This window comes from Battus philenor, unplaced genomic scaffold, assembly GCF_028537555.1.
Source record: "Battus philenor isolate CCGP_79_NKW_IND1 unplaced genomic scaffold, ilBatPhil1.0.hap1 SCAF_23, whole genome shotgun sequence".
Taxonomy (NCBI): domain Eukaryota; kingdom Metazoa; phylum Arthropoda; class Insecta; order Lepidoptera; family Papilionidae; genus Battus; species Battus philenor.
In genome coordinates this window covers 12,364,925-12,388,154 of record NW_027181686.1, presented here as the reverse complement: position 1 = coordinate 12,388,154, position 23,230 = coordinate 12,364,925, and the positions used below count along the sequence as shown (strand labels likewise).

Sequence of the window (23,230 nt, the reverse complement as noted above, 5' to 3'; positions counted from 1 at the left end):
TTAAATAAAATAAATAAATAAATAAATCTTTAATTAGTATGGAAAGTAAAGGAATAATAAAATAAAACATAATTACTTTTCATCATCCCTGTGTAATTTGAAATCTTTTTTAATAAAAACAATTCCGCTAGTTTGAAAACAATTTAAATACATCGCATTAATTAAAAAAAGACGGGATGTGTATAATAATACAAATATTGTAACATTAGTCTCGGATGCCATTATGCGTATATTCCGGATTAATTCCGCACCGAAACGGCATGCGCACATCTGAATCCGAATCGGCATCCGCATATAGATGTATAGACATCCCACAGTGCAGTGAAAAATTACTTTCAATTCCAAATCTTACCGTCCACGGTAAACTATAAAAGGAAATTTCATAGCAGTTTAGAAAAAAAATATTCTTCAAGTGTCCTTTCATCAAAAATCAACCTTATGTTTGTACCTTAAGGTATATATCAGCCTATCAGCCGCCAAATTATCTCACACGTAATAAAAACAACTCAAACAATATATTCCGGAAAATAAAACTTTTCTTAGCTTTTATTACATAAATCGCATACGTGAAACGACACCACTGGTCGCTTACGGTAAGTTTAAAAATAAACAAAAAAGCTAAAACAAAAAACATATTTACAACATTTAAAATGTATTATGTAGCAATCTCTTAAAATTCAAATTCAGAATATACTTTCAAGAGATCACGATATAATTAGAAGTCAACATTCATAGTCATGTCTAGTTTTCAGTCGTACGACTAACTTTCCCTCAAAACCCCTCTGAAGAGGATAGGTCACCACCCTCAGAATTAACAGAAGAGTATAGTAAATCATCAGATCTATTGGCTAAATTCAAAAACAGGAGGTTTCCATACAGAATTTTATAATTCAAAATCACTCACATCTGCCCTTATATGAAAATACTGTCAAGGTGAGTATCAACTCTATAGATATATAAATCATTAGAGCTGACAAAGTAAATATCTTAAAGATACATTTTATTTTAATTTTGGAACTGAAGGTATATATAACTAAAGAGAAGTAAATTTTAATCATGATCAATGCTATTGAATTTGTTTGAAGCAGAAATCTTTAGACATAGGGATACCGCAGAAACCTGACCTGGAACCCTTTCTTTATTTAGTATAGAGTTGCAAGACGTCCAGATTAAAAACCATTGGAATGACTACTTCGAATGAAACATGTGTAAATCCTCCCATTGACAATACTTCAAATACCATATATCTAACCAGATGAAGAATCCACTGGTCTCTATAACAAAGTGTAAAAATATCATCACCACACAAGTAAACATTGCTTTGGATACTCTTAGATGTAATGCCCCATATATACTTTGACTTTTCAAACCCAGATCATAATTTCGTATGGAAACAATTCCATATCATGGTGAACAACTAGAATGTTCCACAACCGTACATCTATATATACCACTATTTACATAAGTTAAACTCTGCTACCAATACGGTGCTGTTCCGTTCCGACACCTTTGACCCTTGAACCTCTCATCAGGGAACGCCGGAGCCCAGGGAAGATTCCTAGCCGACCTCTGCGCCCTGGGGTTTCCTTTATTCTGGATGTAGTTTGGATAGACTCTTGCGTTAGCGCATGCTCCTGGCCTGCATCCGTTCCTTGGTGTGTTGGGGTTGCTGCCCCCTAGAGGCGGCGATGGGAACTTATCCCATGGTTCCGGCATCATACAGTTTCCGCAGCTCCAGGAAAAATCACCTGCGGAGAAAACACTCACCATCAACGTTCAACATCATTCACACTGATTATTTAGTGACAAATTATAATTGTGGTACAAATTTCATTTTTTATCAAGAACAATGATGGCAGCATTCGGCTGTTTTTAATTTTTAAAGCTATATTCTATATCATATTAAAAACGCTTGAGATAATGAAACATGAAAAACAGATTCGACTAAATGACAGACGATCTCAGATTTATTTTAAGTTGGCGAATGTCATTACTGTGCAGATAATTTTGATTCAAGTTCGTATCAAGTTGTACGCTTGATTCTCCACTTGTCGCCCACTGCAGGGCATAGGTCTCCACTAAATATCGCCACGGCTGGTACTGGACCTTGACTGTTCAGTCCCACGCCCGCTGCTACTTCGGACGGTCACCCCTCCATTATAGACACCTAGAGCTGTTTTAGTCCCGTTTTAATCGACCACCTCTCGGAATATACTACCAGACAAACAAAGACATTAGTATATATAAGTAATGAACACTTACAAGAAAAATCACATAGGTTTGCGTGCAATAAAAAAAGAATATTACATTAGAATCAAACACACACATTTCAATAATTCATCTTTAATCACTACCGTTTGGCCATAATATGGAAGAACAAATTCACATAGTCCTCATCGATACAAGTACACTTAGAAACGATCACGTTACCAAAAACTCGATCCTCTGTGTAAAACGGAGAAATATAAAGACGAAAGAAAATTCCGATTACACAGAGCCGCTGTGCCCACCGCTGGTCGCGTTCAATCGGACCAGCGTGGGACTTTTGCAATCCAAGAGCACCGCCCGTGATCGTAAATCGAAGACAAAAAAAAATATTCAAATATCTGCAAACTACACCATTATAAATATATTATATTCTCATATCTATACATAACAATGAATATATTTCTTACTATTGTACATTTCTAACATATATAGCATCCGGCATGTGATTTGGCACATAAAATTAAGACTTCAAAAATCAACTGTTTATAGTTTTGTAGATGCGTTATCTTCATTGTACAGTGTTTAGAATTAAAAACTGTAATAAAAAATATACGTGCCAAATCAAATGCCGGATACTATACTAACATAACTAGAGTTAGCGATTTGATTGGCATTCATACATTTCGTTATCGGAACATTTAACACGTTATTCCGTTTCGTATTCGTTGGAACATTTCAATTGTTTCAGTTCATTACTTCGAAGTTAGACAAAATCAATCAACTATACCTATATTAAATACCTATAAATATTTAGAGTAAGTAAAGCTAAGTTGTACCTTATTTTCGTGTGAAATAAAACAAATCGTTCATTTATTTTCAAATTCACTCAGAGAGTAATGGAGAGGCTAGAGTCGGAGTTTCGCTGAGAGACATTTTTTACCCTTCATATAAAAGCACTTGACCTCCATTGAAGAAACCCATTCTTGTCTTTAAGACTCCCAAGTTATAGTTGTGAACATTGACGCTGGTAGATTCTTCTACTTCTGGAATTTTCGCACTATAAGAGTATTAGCAAAACGCTTAATGATGATAGAAGGAATTTCAACATCATGCATCTTGTCCAATGAAAGAAAGTCCATTTGGAATCATGTGTAATTGAAACAAGGTAACGTAGCTCGAAGAATGGCACATATGAAGTGACAATGAACTTGGCACATGGTTCATTAAAGCGACGACCGTTGGGGTCCAAATTTTCTAGAGTGGCTTCAATAAAACACGGTGTGGGTAGTCCGATAAATTAGTCAAAAAGTAGCAGAACAAGACTTGTAATTGTGGAAATCTTTGAGGACATCTTTTCTGATGAAACAGAACATACAACCTTCAAATTACAGTATGAGCGTGATTTTCAAATACGAAAACTGTTGTACCATTACATCAGATACCCACTGCATGATAGGACTTTAAAGATCACCATGTCTGGTCTTGCATTGAATCCAGCGATTTATCTGTACCTTGACTACGTCAGTCCACCAGCTGGGACTCGGAGTCTTCACTCGCTCGGTTGCACGATCGACGTGCTCCTCCTAGTGCCAATTCAGACGAGAAATTCTACATCAATGACCTTGGTTTATCTATTCAACTTGACAAGGCAAGAGAAGCCTTCATGTTTCTGTATAAACATCTACACCATATCAAACTCTATCAAATTATAATGTATACATATAGAAAATACTCAAACATGTACCTAATAGAAACAAGAAAATAAATTTTAATTTAAATCCTTATGTATATACTACAATTTTCATTAAATAATATAATTACTATATTTAAAAATAAATCGGAAACACACACACACACTACTAACATTTTTAAATAGCTGCCTAGATTTAATAATTTTATAGACAAATTAACTGAATATCAGAAACTTCACAGAATACGTTCACTACAGAATTGACAAAAAAGTTTAACTATTCGATATAACATTCGTAATTAACATATTAATTTTAAATGTAAACAAAATTATACAGGGTGTTTGGTTATACATAAAGTTTCAATATTGATAAATAACTTAATTATAATATAATAAGAATTTATTATTGTCTACTATCTCTTCAGATCTTGTACTGCCAGATGTCACTGGCCTGTCACATTCGAAAAGAAAAAAAAAAGTCACACATTTCACAGTGATCACTTTATACGAGGTGATTAGAAATTGAAAATCATTAATCTTTAAGCCTGCACATCTTAATCATCCTGTATATTAAATAAAGATAACAGTCCAACAGTTGTTTAGAATAAATCAATAAATCTTAAATATCTAATAGGATATACCCGCCCATAATTATGACGTCATTGAGATGTCTATAGAACGTTTTGCCAGGCCTGGCATGGGTCACAGACTTTTGGCATTTCCAGAATAATCTCTAGACTCAAATGCCATATCTCACCTTAGCCTGTCTAAAATTCTCACGTCCCCCTATGTAACATATATATATTTTTAAATTAAAGCGAAAGGGTTAAACTCGTGTCTAGTCCACTTTCGAATTACCTGTCGGGCGTTGGCCCAACGTTGGGAAACACTGATCTAGATGAACTTATGTTAGTGAAATGATTAAAGCTTAGAACCGACATTAAATTTACTTAGGGTTACGCCTTAGGCACATTTCTCATTTGGACACTAGATCTTGCATCCTAGGCCTGCACGATCAAAATCCATTTGATTCATCCAATAACGTCGTCGGTATATCTCAGACCGTCTAGACATTATCCCACTATTTCCTAACATTCTAGATCCGTACTAACTTTACAAGGAATTTGAAATTGCTAATGGAATCAGGCGTTATTTTGCGGAAGTCCATCCTCAGTAAGAAAAGGACCAATATATAGCCACTTCAGCGATTTGTTGTCACTCTGTGTTTGGCACTAATCGGTGTAACATTACTCCCGAAGATGCCCCGTGGAGGGGTGAAACACGTGTTAAGTGATTTAACGGTGGCAGTTGTGTAATTCGCATTGTTTGCGGCATGCGCATTTATCAGCGGGCTGACGGGCGGTGCACTTTATTGCACGACTACGATTTCATGTGCGGAAGTGGCTATATATTGGTCCTTTTCTTACTTGAAATTGCTAAGTTGTTGGATCGCATTCAGTTGAAAGTACTTTTTCAAAATCACAAAGATCAGAGATACAGGTGTGATCATCGCAAATGAGAATTTGCCTAATTTAAATAAACATATATGTAGTTCGATACTACTCCAAATTCTCCACAATACCAAACACAGAAACAGATGACGTGGCTAAAAGTCGAAGATAGCTCCATGCTCAGGGTAGCATGACCTTCAGCAATGAAGATAACGATCATCAAAAATCGATATAGTTGAAGCCCATAAACAAACACACTTTGACATGATTTAACTGAAAATATTGCAAAGACCTATGACAACTACCTTTAAATCTTATCGCACTTAGTTGCTTTTCTGATGTATATTTCCAAAACGAAGCCTTTACCCGCTACCTTAGATTTTGACATTCAAAACTTCGTGAAAAAATCACATGATATTTGTTCTCCTATTTTTGATGCCTTTCCGTCAAGATTTTCTAACGAATCTTTAAATTTCTTCAAGGTGAGACTTTTTCAGATTTCCTTTTATTTCGGAATACTGAGATTTTTCCTTCAACTTCGTTATAATTTGCTATAACTTTAAATTTAACCACCAAAAGTTAAACTACTTGAACCTAAAGATCATGAACTAACCGAAGTACCATTACGCAATTTAAAGACCTACACATTGGTTTTAAAGTCTTGATATAACTTCAAACTGACCTTATTTATCAAAAAAACTTGAGTCTTACAAGACAATTATACACAATACTGTGATCAAGAAGTAAAGTGAAATTGTAAATCATATCTAAATTCTTTATTTGTTCTTCCAAATCAATTACTTCCCGTTCAAAGTAATTCCTATCGGATAAAAAGCGCTTTTGCCAAGGCTTTTTCCAATCCTCCTCAGAATAGTCCTTTACCGGTACAGCCTTCACGACCTTCTTCGTTATATTTTTATCTCCTCAATCGTGTCAAAACGGAGTCCTCCAATTTGGTTTTTTGAGTTTACTGAATAGCCAGAAGTCTCACGGAGCCAAATCAAGCGAATATCGTGTTGTTGCGGTTGGAAATGTCCAGTTTTTGGCGAAAAAAAGGCGCGTAAAACTAATGCAGTATGACATCGACCTCCGACCAAAACATACTTCAAATGGTTTAGGCTGAGCCAAATTATATTACAACTATTGACAAACAGACGCTTGGCAAATGTTATAGATAGTCCTACCAACCTAGGAGAAAAACTTGCGTTAATATGCCCGGGTGTTTTAAATGACAATTTCACATTACTTTTTGATCACAGAGTACTACAAGACGTCACCGATTCACATCTCAACACCGAAGCAACGTCAACTACACTAGAGTAACACAATAACTCAGGAATTATAACATGGTCAACCTTCATAACACCTAACAGCCACGATATTGTCAACGTGACGATTTACCTCGCAACGGATACATTCACGTACATCTCTAAGAAATGATTTATAATAAATTAGTATTTTAACAGTTGCTTCGGAATACATTTTAATACCATATTGTTAGACAGACAGTATAAATACAATAAAAATAAACTCGTTAGCACTAAATTTCATCGTCGAAAACTTAACAGAATCTTCATAAGTCTGTGCTACGCATATATAATAGAGTTCCACAAGATATCTTAGACCTTCCGTTACTTAGAACTAAAACCAAAAGTATACTATTAAATAAATCTTATTATAGCATTCAATAGTTTTTTGTTGATCGAAATATGAGGATCTTGGTTTGTTGACTCATTTACATGGTTGATATTATAATGGACAAGTCAAAAATTATTAAATTTCATTTAGAAGAGCAACTGTTGAGTTTCTGCCCGACTTCTCTCAACAGATCAGTGTTCCAACGATCCAAAAGCGTATGTAAATTCCTACTTGAATAAAGATATTTTGAATTTTGAAATTTTACAGTCGAACCAAATTAAAAATTTACTCTTTAGAACTAAAGTCCAGAGTAGATTGACCTGACCGCATTGATTTGTATCTCATCTCTTAAATAGTCTATTTCTTCTGTGGAAGATTCAAAATTTCCTAAAACGAGTGTAATTAAACAATAAATCGTAACTTTTTTTAATTTATAACAAAATGGCTGCCGGTTCAAATTATGATATTACTTTTGCACCACCTGATGTAATTAACTAGTCGTATTTAAAAAAAAATTGAATTTGAATAACCAAAAGAAGAGAAAGATTTGAATATAGAACGTAAAAGATTGGCATTGGGTGAAACCAGCGTTCCTGATTGGTCCACTCTTTGTACGGTCACGTATCCGTTGCGAATCGATCGTTCGAAATACAAAAAAAAACCATTTATATAATAAATTGTTCTCGAATTCAACTATCAAGACTTTATAAAAAAGAAAAAAATACCTAAAAAAAGAAAAAAGGGCAAGAAAATCAAAGTCCTTATTCACCTGTACCTAAAGCTTTTCGGATGCTTCCAATAAAAAGTCACAATAATAGAAAAATAAATGTCAAATTTGAATCTAATCATGATATTAAAGTCACGCTCCGTTTAAAATAGAAACATCTAGAGGATTATCTGAACTTCTAGAAAGATTTAGACTTTTGTATATTTTAATTACGATCTTAAGATATAGAACATTCTAGACTTTTTAAAATCAACGCATTGATATAGATACAAAAATCAGATCGTCCTAACATAGATCCATTTATTTCTCAGTCGAAATCTTACACTATTAGTTGCGTGAACATCTCTAAAAATAATTTCCCGCCAAAAACCTTGTTCACAAAACTGACAACACAATACATAAAATACTCTTTTAAGTAAACAGGAAGCGTTACAATAACGATTGGGAAGGTTACCAAAACTCTGTACAAACATTCTTCTACACTTTTGGTGTCGTAGGATTTCGATGATAGAATGTTTTTTCATCACTAATAAATTAAATTAGTGAAGCGATTTTCGACCGTCAAACATATATTTTAACATACCTCCGTAATTCACTCAACAAAGTCAATATATTTTTATATATGTCAGAACTCTAGTTTCCGCCATTGTTAACAGATGGCGCTAGTAGTTTCACTGAGTAAAATAAATGGGGCAACGGTAGAATAGACAAAGACACAGTATATATATTTATATATATAATAGACTGTCTATCTTGTTCTGTCTATATAGTAATATATATGACGAAACTATACTTTCGTGTAGCGCCAACAGATGGCGCTAGTAGTTTCACCGAATAAACGTATAAAAGCGGCACCGAGCGGTAGCATCGACATTAACAAAGAAGAATCGACAACGACACGACGTGTATATATATATATATATATATATATATATATATATATACACGTCGCGTCTGTTAGTTCAAACCACAGTTCTAGTTAAATTAAACTCGCATACGCATGTTCAAGGTTAAATCAATATAATCATAGTTTAAAAATAAATCTTTATAGTTAAAAATGACCGTAATATACAAGTAAGGTATATCCATTTTAGAAGTTGATCCTAAACCTAAAATCGTTTTATCTATACCGTTCAATATTTATGGCGACAATTGGCATACTATTGTATAAAAGTACATCTCTCTATTTTATGTATATATATATATACATAAACTTTGATTTTAATTGTAATTTTGTTTCTCTGTCTCATGTCTGCAATAAACCCCAACTGCAAATGACTTTCCTAAATATCCCCCAGGTTACCAGTCATGCGTTTCCTTGCCTATTTCGTCTGTCGACCTAGTGTGGGGCCTGTGTTACCAGTTCGTAGTCACTACTCGAGATCTTTCTTCCTCCAAAAATAGTAATAAAACATTTATAGCAATAATAATAAATAAAAAAACCGATCGTGACAATAAATTACGAAATTGAGAGGTTATTAATTGAATTAAGATATCTGATTTTTTAAGATTTTTTTTTTGTTAATGCTGAAAAATAAGCGCCAATAAACCACCTATATAAAAGACCATTTGACGTCATAGTATTTCAGGAGGCTTAATAAAAAAGAAGCCTCTCCACCCCAATGGTCGTCGCTTCTATAAGATCCACCTACTGTCAGTTTAAACGAGCAATCCTTCGAGGTAAGTCCGGTGAACACAATTTTTCTGAATTAGTCGAATCGTCTGATTGAAGTTATGCAAATGTCTATAAGAGATATTACCGTCGTTTCAGACCATAAACGCCCGCTGCAAGACCTAGACCTATCTCAAAGATATCTATGGGGGATATACCGCAATCGGCACGCTCGGGGCGTACGGTCGCAATGTGATATTACGCATAGGACGCTGCTGTCCATCCTTTGAAAATTTATTTGTTAAATAAACATACATTTCCAAATAACAATTACAAATATTAAACTATGCCAACTGTCCCATATTTTCCTACTTTATAGTCCCGTGTATCTTATCACTAAAAATATTAAAACATTGAATAAAGGCGAACTTATTTAGAAGTTAATTGACACTTTATATAAATGACACATACGCAAGCCACAACCCCGTCTGCTTCGAAACTAACCCGCAACATATATTTTTTCTTTAATATTTCACAAATAAATGCAGTTTTATACATTTTTATATGTTAAAACGTGTTTTTTTGCGGCAGATATATAACCGCAATTAAAAACCTGCGACAACATCTGAGACAAACCTTGATAAAATAAAACTTTCTTGTAGGAGTACACAAAAAGAAAGTTTTTCTTTCTGTTATCCAAATGTCATTTGCTTCAAAGACCCCTTATAAGGTAACGAGACTCGAGCGCTTTCGGGGAAGGCCTTCCAGCACTTAGATCACTTCAGCGGAGGCTTCTTGGCTTAACTAAGCTCACGGGATCACTTGACCTCAAGTGAATGTTTTATAGAATGTTAATATATTTCGATTAAAAATCATTAAACAGAAAATAATAGAAGAAAAAAAATTTTGGAAATATAATAATAAATGTGTCGAAGAATAGGTGGCTATGCGAAAATGGGATGTAAACGAATTGTGAAAATAAGAGAAAATATGTTTAACAAAAGAAGAAAGAAAGAGAATAACCGTGAAAGATGAGATATATCACTGTCCCAATAATAAGATAATGGAACGAGATCAAGAGGCCTCAAATAACGATTGCCAGATATTAAAAGGTTCGATGTATTTTTTGATGTTATCAAAATTAACCACTTCGGTGCGGTGCTTATCAGCCACAAAACCTTACATATAGCCGAACGTCGACTATACTCGACAGCCGTACAATACAAGGCGATAAATATTGCACATTGACCTTTGGAAAGAGACAATCGACTAATTTCGGCTTCGTAGAGCACTATCTTTACTCCGCATTTATCGCAGATTGTAATATGAGCGCGCATGGCCGAGCGTCGACTTTAGTCGTCAACTAAGAAATTTTAACCTATCTCTGCAATTACAGTTCCTTACAGTGACATTAGGTGAACGTGATGCGTATCTGGATCAGCTTTTAATTTGAAACACTCATGACAAGTGTGTTAAACAGCAAGACGTGCAAAGTCGCGGCAGGAACGAGCCGGCTGTGCGCATTCACCTGTGGCTGTCGAGTATACTCGACGCACATACCGAAGTGATTAAAATCCTGGATATTCTTGTACTATTTTTACGACCCAGAGCATTTAAAATGTATCTGTACCCTTGGTGTATAATATTCGGCTTTTCCTATATCGACAGCTATAAACATATTTATAACAAGTAAATCTTACATTTTGTATTTGTATGCTTTGGAGTCCTATGTAGGTTTCATGATACAATTAAAACCCTCCATAATAAATAATGATTTTAAATAAATACATTTAAAAAAACTTTTAAGTTAAACGGATTTTTGATACCCATATTGTGGTGGTTGTGGAAAAATATGTACCTAGTCCGCCATATTGGAACGGCGTCCATCTTGAATTTTAAATTTTGACATAATCATCGTGTTTTACTAGTGAAGCCCTTTCATTTGATACCCATATTGAGGGGGTTAAGGAAAAATATGTAATCCGCGATTTAGTATCGGCGGCGATCTTAGATTTATAATGTTATTGATTTTATTATATTGTATTGTCATCTAAATTAAATGTGTGTACCAAATTTCAGATCAATCTGACAACGGGAAGGTGCATAAATTTTAATTTCTAATTTTGATCCAAACAAATTCCGTACGGGTCGAACTAAATAAAACCGTTTAAAAATCCACTAAAATGTCACCGAATTCAACAAGACAAAACGTGATTTTATTTTACCAAAGATTTTAGATATAAATAATTTCTGGACCACAGAAGAGAGAAAAGAAGGTGTACATTCAACATATCGAATGACGGAGTTGCGGCAAAAGACTTAATAATAAACTAAATTTCACAGCATTCGCTAACTAACCCGAATCGTTTGTACCAACTAAACTATATATGCCGTACTGCAAGAAGCCAGGCAGCGGCGTGCGGGACCTGCGTGGACTTCGACCACCCACCACCATACATCACTAAATATACTTCAAGTGCAAAATGAAAACAAAGTCGCGAAATAAGGTTAAGGAAGTGAAAGTGAAAATTGACATATATTCTCTACCGATATAATCTAACCAATTGATTTCATAACATTAGTAGAGAAAAACTTTTTTCAAATATCTCGATTGATAGAATTAATCTCTATCGATAGAGATATTTCTATTGCATTTTTTCTGTAGATATTGTTGTTAGCCCGGAAAACTGATAGAAAACGTTAAGCTCTACCGAAAATTACTTTAGGGGGCTAAAGAGTAAAACTTTATTAATTTGTATTAGTAGAGATAATTTCTTTTGAAATATGTTATTTATATGAAAAATTTCGATTCTATTAATAGACACAATCTCTATCGATAACAATTAATATCTCTTGATAAGGATAATCTCTATTGAAAGAGATTTATTCCATTGATAGAGATAATTTCTCATGGTAGAAATCATTTTTGCGATAAAGATAATATTTATCAAGAGATTATTTCAATTGGTAGAGATAATTTCTCTATATAGTGATCCTAGATATGATGTAGGTAGACGGTAGAGTTAATCAATGTTGATAGAAATTATTTCTACCAATAGAATTATTCTCTGTTTATTGAAATAATTTCAATCGATAGAGACATTTTTAGTAGAGATTATCTCTAATGATAGAGTTGATTTACATTGGTAGGGATACTGTCCATTGACAAAGATAAAATGAAAGATAATTTCTATTAGTAGAGATAATTTCTATTGGTAGAGATATTTCTATTGGTAGAAATAATTTTTATTGGTAGACAATTTTATTAGTAGAAATAATATCTACCTGTAGAGATAATTTTTAAAGTAGAAATAATTTTTATTCGTAAAGACAATTGTATTAGTAAAGATAACATCTATTGGTACAGATAATTTCTATCGGTAGAGATATTTTTATTGATAGAAATAGTTTCTATTGGTAGAGATATTCCTATTGATAGAAAAAGTTTCTATCGGTAGAGATATTTTTATTGATAGAAATAGTTTCTATTGGTAGAATTAGTTACTTTTGGTAGAGATAATTTCTGTCAACAAAGTAACCTCTTTTAATTTTCAGACAAGGAAGATAGATCATTCGATACATGCTAACGACGCAGAACAGTGCATACATGACCGAATTTCAATCTACATTTAACAATTTAGGTAAATATTACCCTCTTTTCAATGTCAAATTGAAAGCCTGTTTTCTGTTCCAATTTTTGGTAATTGGATTCAAAACAAGAATCTAAACACATGATTAACAGGTAATATATTTCGTAAATTACTATATTTTCCCCACTTAGAGGAGGAGAAGGAGAAGGAGGTAGAAATAGAGGGCACGAACTAGCTTTATCATTACTTAGACTCTGCTTTTCGTCACCTAGGTTTAGATACTACCTTCAAAAAGTATTCATAGTTTGAACAATATAACCTTTCCATTAAATGACCAGAACGTGTAATGAAATCGCCCACGCGTATCAGCACCACAGCTTATAGGATAGAGATTGAGATAGAGAATGAGTGAAAAATATTACTCCAGGTGCCGTGAAATTTTAACAAAACATTTAAATATACCTATTTTTGAAGGGGATATGTGGTTTTTACACCACCTTCCTGAACTTACCCCCACCACCTATTTATCAATATAAATTACAAGAGAATAACTGTTATCTGTATGTATATACGTAGTTATAGCACGCGGATTGAAATACAAAGTTATATCAAAATTTCAAGGCAACTGGTGAAATACTTTCGATAACATAGATAAATATATGTTTAAATATACGAAAAAAATATTTTAGAAACAACCAACTCTATTCCGTTTCAATTCCCGCAACACCAAAAGCGCCTTAAAACTAAACGCGCGTCCCGCCTTTGTGTGAGGTCCACGCGTGGGGGTGATGGGTCTCCTCCACGCGCAATGCCTCCGCACGTGAAAGAAGAATCTTCCCGCACGTGGAGGGTTGCAATCCCCCCCATTGCGAGGATAATTGCAATCCCCCCCCCCTCATGCGTGGACGATTGCAATTCCTCCGCGCATGTTGTGAGGCGGTCCGCGAGCGCCTCATATCCTCGAGTCGGAGAGGCGGAACTTCTTGCAGTAAAGCCCTTTTCAAAACGGGCGATGATGCGTAGCATAAGCCGGCTGCCCGTAGAGGTCGCGGCGGAAGGCTCTCGCGCCTGCCGCGTAGGCACCGTAGGCGGTCGCGTAGTCGTTGCGGCTGTGTAGCGTGTCGAGCTGATCAAGGCTGTGATGGCGCTGAGGCACCACCGCAGCTATATCCGGCAGCGTGCACAATTCCAACTCGATTTTTATTCTCACAATAATCGATACTTCAAAACGATAATCGATTTTATTTTTACTCATATCAACCTTTTGGGCTCTAAATTGAACTGATCTTTCAAGACGTGAAAACGTATAATGTTAGTAACACTATACGTTTTCAAGGATCTAATAAGTACATACATATTTATAAAAGGATTCCAATAGCTATCCAACACAATATCCTTTGTAAATGTCGTCAAATGGACTAATTAAAAAAATATTATAATTGTTAAATTCATAGCCCATTGGAGAGGCTTTAGCAAGCGCTGGAAACGTTACATTTAGTTTGAAAAACCTTAGTGAAAGTTTAAGAATGGCAAATTAGCTTTACGTTATATTTACGAACATTGACCCGTCTATTGAACGAAGTCTTATTTTAGAAAGGCAAATTGCTAATACGACTGCGTGTCAGTCTGAATTAAGGCTTTTAAAAACAGCCAAGCAAGAGAAAATTACAAAATTATTCAAACCATTGTTTAAGCCTAAAGATAATTAATCGATTTTTACATATATTTGACTTTTTATATATTTTGTCACCTGGCATCGTATCCCCTATATTACACTATACCACCATTCCGTATTCACGGTGTTATTCGCGGCATATTTATGGAACATATACCCCTCTAATAAAGAGCTTTAATTGTAAATTATAAACCATTACAATTTTAAAATTATAAATTACTAACCAAATTTCTTTAAATATCGACATACCCAGACAGGGGTGTAAAACTCGCGGCCCGAAATCAACGTTTTTTGACAGTCAATATATCCGAAAAAAAAAAATTACTCCATACTAAAGAATGTATCAAAAAACTATATTTTATTAAACTCAATTTTAGTATAAACATCGATTTTACCAGTTAATAATTGTACATTTGAACCCAGTTAACTTTTTAGTTTATCACCCCTGACACAGTAAACATATGTCGTGTCTTTTTCAGTGAGCATCGAACGCATATGTTTCCACAGAGCCCAAAAGGTTAGAACAATTTTGGATAATATTTAAAAGGGAGTAAGAGAGGGTAGTTTAACATTTTTGTGCTACTGTGCATGTGATGGATGTACTCGGTGCATTTAAATGAACAATAAAGTGCAAATAAAACTTATTGTGTACATACAGATTTAAATAATTGCAATATAGATAATGTGCAAAATATATCTGTAATAAATGCTCCAACGATATATAATATTAAAAAATGATGGGTAGTTCTAGATTTATTAAATTTATTTTACATGTCTACCTTTCCTATTACAGACTTCGCATTGACGTTGATTAATGGGACACGTAGTACATTCTTATTACTGGTATCCAGCGATTTCTCGCAGTCAAACTAGTCAGTCTACCTAGCGGGAGGGCATACCTACGCCGCGTTTACTAGTTCATAGTAACATGACCCATGTTCCTCGCTTCTGCTGCCACTTCAGAGGAAACACCGTCAGTGACCTTGGTTTATTTGTTGTTCAACTTGACAAGGTAAAGGATGTCCTCATCTTTCTGTACAAAGACCTAAACCAATTGGAACCACCTCCTACAGACCAGTGATTGAATGAGCCATATGCCAATTCCGACAAGCAATTCTTCGAGTGACAGATTCTGATGCGGATTTCCTCATTTATGATCCCATCTCGCATCGGACTTCTGACAATATACCCTTCCATTGTTCTCCGGGTGTCCTTAAGGCCTCACATACTTCCCAGCGTTACCAACCTGTATACTAAATATTTTCTCCCATTTACACTAATACCCGCTCCGCCTTTGGACCGCGCCTCGAAAAACGCGTCGCCTAGAAACGAGCTCTTACCCACGTATCCGCGCAGTCGATCGCATCGCGGCAGCGTCGTAATGAAACGGATTAATGATAGATGGCGCCACAGTAGATGCAACAAAAGTTTGCATCGCGCTGTTGAGAGTCTTGGCGCTCATTATAACTGCGAGCGGAGGTGTGGTCAACATTAACAAGAAGCTACAGAAGTACCTTGTCTCCCACAGATATATATATTTCATGTTTTTCGATATTCAACTATATTTAAAAAAAAGATTCAAATTGCAAACTTGATATATTATAAACATTCGAAATTGCCAGCAAAAAAAAATTTAAGAAAATCAACGCAAAACTTTATGATTCAAAATTAAATAGCACGCTAGTATGAAAGAGAATTCAGGTGGATAACTGCTTTTACATTTGGTCGACTAATCAGACGCCATGACAGATTACAAATTATTCTTTACGCGTACATACATCTTTGTTTAAATAGATTATGTTTTACTAATAATGATCGACCTGTAACATTTCTATATGCTGCGTTATACGGGGATGTGTTCCTATAACGCGGAATTAATCTACCGTTATTACTTTACATAACGAAATATTAAAAATTGTATTTATGTATTCTAATGATGTCTGACTGTACCTTTGTGAAACAACTTAGTGGATTAGAAATTTGGCGCGAGCTATACCTAAATATGGACACTCATATACTAATATGATATCCATCAAGACACTTTCTAATATATTTTATCTGATCTATTAATTTGATACGAAGGCAGACTATCCTGTACATCATATATTAATTAAAAATTTGTATAAAACACTTAAATATTAGTGACACCTTAGATTCATGTCAAGATGGAGTAAGGAGTCTTCGTGGATGACATTTTATAATTAACTTTTATATATCTTTATCGAAAGCATCACCCAATTTTCAGTGACATACAATCCTGTTAAACTTATGTCAATACAACGTTTATATTCTATTCACTGCACAGAGTCAATATAGTGTTTTTTCATTCGCACATTTGAAAGTGAAAGGGACAAACGATAACTTCAAATAATTGTAAGGATGTGTTTACATGTGTCTACTTTTTATAAGTGTACCCGCAATACTTTTTTTAGGAAATACAAACTAAGTTACAGATAACTTAGGAATCAAGTTTAAAAAATATACCATGAAATGTTTGATCAAATAAACCAACTTATTATCATGGTAATAAAACTGATAAAAAGCGTCCGATTGTTAAAACGGCCTTAAATTTTGTCTCCATGTAAACACATCTTTACCTATTTATTACGAGAATTGCTTTTTATGGTATTAACTCTGTACGTTGAATAAAGTGATTTGCAGGTTTCTTGTGCTGTGTGCTAAGTTCTGATTGTAAAAACTGTGGTGCATTTATCATTTATCACCAGGAGTCGTAGCTCTTGAAACGGACAAGGTGGTGTTACCAGGTAATAATTTGGACCCATCAAGCGGGGATGGTATGAGAATATAATTGTCTCACGAACCTTGAGTAGAGCAGTAAGGTTGACTAAGGCCCAATAATTTCTTTGAAAGTGGCCTGAGCCCTGAAATTAATGTATTTCAAACCTTATCACCTTATCACCTGTACATCCAACACCTGGCTGAACACATATAACGCCTCACGCCTTAAAAATTTTGGAACGGAATGAACCTTTTCAATCAAAGCCTAAGTCATACTGTTATAAACAGTTTTATACATGTATATTGTAATATATATGAAAAACTATATTCATCTATATTCTAATGAATATACTATAGTGTAAGCCATGAATTTTGTATGGAGATTCAATTTATGTATAGTTTTAATTTTTTTAAAAATAATAAAAATATGCATATTTTAAAAAGGAAGAAAATTATATTGCAATAGAAAATGTCTGTAAAAAAATTTTCGTTAAAAAATTTTTTTACATTTTCCCGCCATTTTAAATTTTTTGACATAATATACGAACACGATAAAATTAAAAAAATTTTGACACAGTGTTCAAAAATTTAAAAAATGTAAACATATAGGTATATTTATTTATATATCTAGATATTAAATAAAATATACCTACATTAATTATTCAATAATTAATAAAAGAAATTAAAAAATTATTACATTATACACTCAATAGACTATTTACAATATATTTTATATAAACAATTGTAAATAGAGATAAAAACATCTTTTTTCACTTGAATAAATAAATTTAAGCAAACGATATAGCATATTAAATATCACTTTAATTATCTATGCGTATTTAGATATTTATAATCTATATTATATATGACAGTTATGGTTTTAATGTACCTCATTAATACATGTCCTATTTATAAAATATTTAGGGTAATATATGAACATATTTTTTTAATTATGGAAGCAACTGGAATTTATGGTCTACAATATTGGAGAATAACTGACCTCTGTTGTGCTGGAACCCAGCCGCCCAACCAGCGTAGTACGCCGCTTTCTGTTTACCATGTTCCTCTGCCACCTTGAATCACATAATATATAAAATTTATGGCTTACGAATCTCACTGGTGATGATTTACGATAGATAAAAGGATCGAATCATAAGTGAAGAAGTCACTCAACACGTGTTTCACCCCTCCACGGGGCATCTTCAGGGGTTATGTTACACTGAATAGTGCCAAACATAGAGTAATAGTGAATTTACCTTTACGCTAAGCGGTTCCGTTCCCCCCTCCGGTATGACGTTATTGAGTGCAGCTATCGCCTCCTGGGCCTCCTCCCTCTTATCGAACCTGGAAAGCATCATTACTTAATTTTAACAACTATAACAATATGATATGATATATGAAATAGACTCCAATGTTAGCATTATTAGCTAAAAAAGAATGCGTGTAGGTACAACGTATATATGACGTTGTCTACCAATTCCATAACACTGGTGATCATAGAAAAACATCTAAGTTTACAGAATCAATCAAAAAGAATCACTATACTTTAAAATATAGTCATTCGTGAAACAATCGATTGCCAGCGCCATCTGTTGACACCGTCTAATTTTACAGCGACCTCAACGCCATCTTGTATCTAGTATAAGTAATTAATTGCGCTGCGACCTTTTTGCATGCCTCTGCTTGAATGAATCTGCTTGAATATTCATCATATTCAACATACGTGATTAAGATCTATAAGATGACAACGTAAGTCGTGCCAGACGCCCTCCGGCAAAACTAGTCAAATTGGTGTTTCTACCCTCCCTATAAAACACGAGGGCTCCCACTCTTACCTACTGAGAACTTGACATCACTTTTTACTTATTTATAATGTACAACAGTTTTTTTAATTATCTTCCTCCGTAAGCCCTCTGTCTATCATCATCACCACCATATCAGCCAAAAGGTGCCCACTGGAAGGCATAGGCTACCTACCCTACTCGTGTCGGTCCAACTAGTCCGGATCTTACCCACACCGCGCCCCTGCCTTCTCGAAGATGCCATACGAGATCCTTCTGGTCCCAAACGCCGTCGATTGAATGAGCGTTATACGGTGTCTAAATTCAAAATATTTTTACTCAAGTAGACATTTACGTGCAGTATTGATTCATCGATTATTTTAACATTATAAGCAGTAAGCTACCACCAGTTCCACACATTTTGATCAACTAAATCTTGTAGAACTTTATTATATATGCCTACACCTAGACCCTAGGCTGGGACTGACCCGGGTCTGGTCCATGGGTCTATTTTACGAAACTCAGACTAAAGTTTCGGCTTTCGATTGATCAACAGTCTCCTTCTGCTCCAGGCTACCAGAAAGCTTTTCTTCGCTGCTACCACTTCTGTGAATGATGTCACTAAAAGTAAATTACCCTGTCAGCCCTCCCTACCTAACGAAAGCGACTCCTCGAGGCGTCCCATTATTCTTGTCACGAAGGATGTGTTTCTGGACAATTCGGCCGTACTTGCCGAAGATCGTCTCGAGCTGGTCATCGGTGATCGCACGAGGGAGATTACTGACGTACAGGTTCGTGTCTTTGATGTCATCACCAGACGGCCGCGCGTACGATACCTGCGAAATTATTATACTGAGGGCATTGCACCAATACCAATGTGCTGTGAATAACATGAACACATACATACATCTCCTTTATCTACTATTATTCCGGTATTTAGTCAATTGCCAGCGATCACACACATCAAGAGAATTACAATGGAGTCCAATTTGATAGAAATTAGAATCAAATTGAGCTTCCTTGTCACACTGATCTACTTTGTGGTGACTTTTCACTTAATAGAGTGGCGACTGAAGTCCCTGCTATGATATCTTGGGCCATCGCCTTAGATTTTTATCGCTATCGCTTAATAAGTTGGGCCAGATCCTGAGAACTGATTTTGCAACGACGCGCGCGCCATCTGGGCAGTCGGCGGTAGCGTGACGCGTTGATTCATTTTTTACGCTTCGTGGTTGAGAGAGGTTTTGTTATTTAAAAAGGGACTAATATATAGCTACTTCCGCTATGTAGCAGTAGTCGTGCAATGAAATGCACCGCCCCCCAGCCCGCTTAATCACTACCACCGTTAATTCTCTACACGTGTTTCACCCCTCCACGGGGCATCCTCAGGAGTAATGTTACACCGACCAGTGCCAAACACCAAGTGGCGGAAGTAGCTATATATTAGTCCCTTTCTTACTTAGGATGAACTTCCACAAACTAACGCCTGAAACTATCAGATTTTTTGTTATTTATAAATCATGGCGGGTAAAATGAACGCGAAATATAGTTAAATAACTGGACATGATTTTTTTGGTGATCACTTCTACAAAAGTCGTAAAAACAGCATTCTTCCCCTTAAAACCTCTATGAAATAGAATTCTAAACGTACTGCTAGCCTAAGCTGTGATTCTCCAATTTGTTTATCCTTTACAGGCAAAGCATTTGACCTCTGTCTCCCCTGATGCTAAGCGATGACAATGTCTACGATGTTACATGCCTGCCTAGAAGAAACCTATTCACTCTTGTCTGAAACACTCCTAAGTTATTGTTGGAAACAATGACGACGGTATGTTGTTCCATTCCTTGTCTGTTCGCAATATAAAAGTATTAGCAAAACGCTTAGTGCGGTTAGAAGGAATTCCAACCGTATAATGTCGTGAATCCGTGCGTCTTGTTGACCGATGGAAGAAATGTGGGAGAATTGTTTTGTGAAATTTCAACTCGCACTACAAAATGCAGTTAGTACTGAAGAACTGGTAAATTTTCGCCGATGCTCCAAGTTTTGAAGCTTAGTGCTCAGATATGTATCTTTACCAATCAACCTTTTGGCTCGACTTTGTATTGAGTCTAATTCTAGGTCATGACAATATCTTTGGCCTTTCAATCAGGTACCTTTAATTATGCAACGAGCAACCGAAGTTTCCCACGAATCCCTTGATATTTATTTCCGTAAAGGTTAAAGATAAGGGAACTCAACGCTACAGCACCTGGAATATTCTGGAACAGTGATTAATAAAAGATAGTTCATACCTTTAACCGCTTATTCCTTAGCCGGTAACCGTTGAAGGTGTCGATGGCCCTCGCAGCGTCTTCTTCCCTCGTGAAATTGACGAAGCCAAAGCCGTAGCTATATCCAGTCTAGAAGAATCACATCATCTATCATCAGCAATTTCTACAGACTTCACACGCGTAATTACTAGGGGTATTTGAAAGGTCCATGTCTATATAAGTTTCCAAAGTTTATATTTACAAAAATTCAACTTAAATTGCATTCTTCTTTTCAGCTGGTGTATGACCAGAAAGGCCTAGGCCTCCCTCTGAGATCGCAACCATGACCAGTTCTGAGCTATTTAATGGAATCACCTTACCGAATTCCATCCTAAGTAAGAAAAGGACCAATATATAGCCACTTCCGCACATGCAGAGGTAGTCGTGCAACAAAGTGCACCGCCCGCCAAACACAAAGAGGAACTAGTCGGTGTGCTGAAACTGAAACTCCTGAAGATGCCCCGTGGAGGGGTGAAACACGTGTTGAGTGATTTAACGGTGGCAGTTGTGTAATTCGCATTGTTTGCCGCATACGCATTTATCAGCGGGCTGACGGGCAGTGCACTTTGTTGCACGACTACCACTGCATGTGCGGAAGTGGCTAAATATTGGTCCTTTTCTTACTCAGTTCTGAGCTGCTTGCATCCAGCGATTTACAGCATCATGACTATGTCGTCTATCCCCATAGTGGGAGACCTACCCACGCCGCGTCTACCGGGTCGTGGTTACCATTTGTGAACCATCGGTTGCACGAGCCATGCGCCCAACCTACTGCCACTTTAGACAAGCAATTCGAGCTATTGATCTTATCATATATATGTATATCCACTGTGAATTAAAATATGTTTTGAAACGGTCTTTAATTATCATAGTCATTCAAGTACTTTAATTAATAAAATGAAGGTTATCTGAACGTAGACAATTGGCAACATTTGCTGATACAGCATTTGTGTCATCACCATCATGTCTTCATCATAAACCTCCGCCAATTCTCACAATCACCGGTCTTACACTGCCCGCATTTAACGACTTCCCGCGACCTGGACTATTTCCACCCAAGACATAAAATCTGCACACCAATACCTCGCTTTGCGTCGTTTCGTTTTGCGTTTTATTCGAAGTAGCGTCGCTGCTTAATTAGTACTATTTTTTAGATTTAGACGTTAGATTTTCGAGGTTCCGTTGTTTTGGGTTCGAGTCTTTATTTTTTTTTTAAAAAAAAATTTTTTTCCAAAAGATCGCAACACTTTTGTTTCTAATTGCGCCATGCTATCAAAACTCGTGGATTACCTTTCTAACTAAAAATCAACGCAATTTTAAATTAAAAATTAATTCACTTTGCGGCGTTTCAATTTGCGTCGTTTTTTTTTTGGAACGTAACCACGACGCAAAGTGAGATATTGGTGTACTTCTATATAATTAAACTAGGGTACTGACTAAAGAAATTGAAACAAGCGTTTTTAAATTTACCTTAAAGTCTTTCATTACTCGACAGCTCTCTATAGGTCCTATGGTCATGAACATAGCGTAGAGGTCCTTCTCTGTCATCGTTTGTGGGAGGTAGTTAACTATGAGGTTCGTTCTGCAGGTGTCGCCCGCGGCCGACACCCCTCCCCCCTCCGACATGCTGCCCCAGCACCGGGCCCCTGCCCCTATTCGACCTCTGTACTGCTGTTGGATTTGCTGTGGAGAACAAATATAACATATAAACGTAACGTACGTTTCTTCTACGTAAAGTTTCTTAATCGTGATATAGGATGGCGTTCAAAACGCTGTAAGTTCAACAACACCGGTAGATGGCGTTGGCAG

General features: G+C 35.7%; 1 protein-coding gene across 1 annotated transcript in view; it reads right to left on the bottom strand.

The window, feature by feature from the left end:
• Positions 1-96: 96 nt before the first annotated feature.
• LOC137924431 (sex-lethal homolog) overlaps positions 97-23,230 on the bottom strand; it is a 40,446-nt gene continuing 17,312 nt past the window's right edge. The window contains exons 3-8 of the mRNA XM_068767835.1: positions 22,892-23,104; positions 21,404-21,511; positions 19,766-19,947; positions 18,587-18,674; positions 18,331-18,403; positions 97-1,748 (exon numbers count right to left, since the gene is read on the bottom strand). Of these exons, the coding sequence (XP_068623936.1) occupies positions 1,477-1,748; positions 18,331-18,403; positions 18,587-18,674; positions 19,766-19,947; positions 21,404-21,511; positions 22,892-23,104 (936 nt within the window). The 3' untranslated portion in view covers positions 97-1,476. The remainder of the gene's footprint in view (positions 1,749-18,330; positions 18,404-18,586; positions 18,675-19,765; positions 19,948-21,403; positions 21,512-22,891; positions 23,105-23,230) is intronic.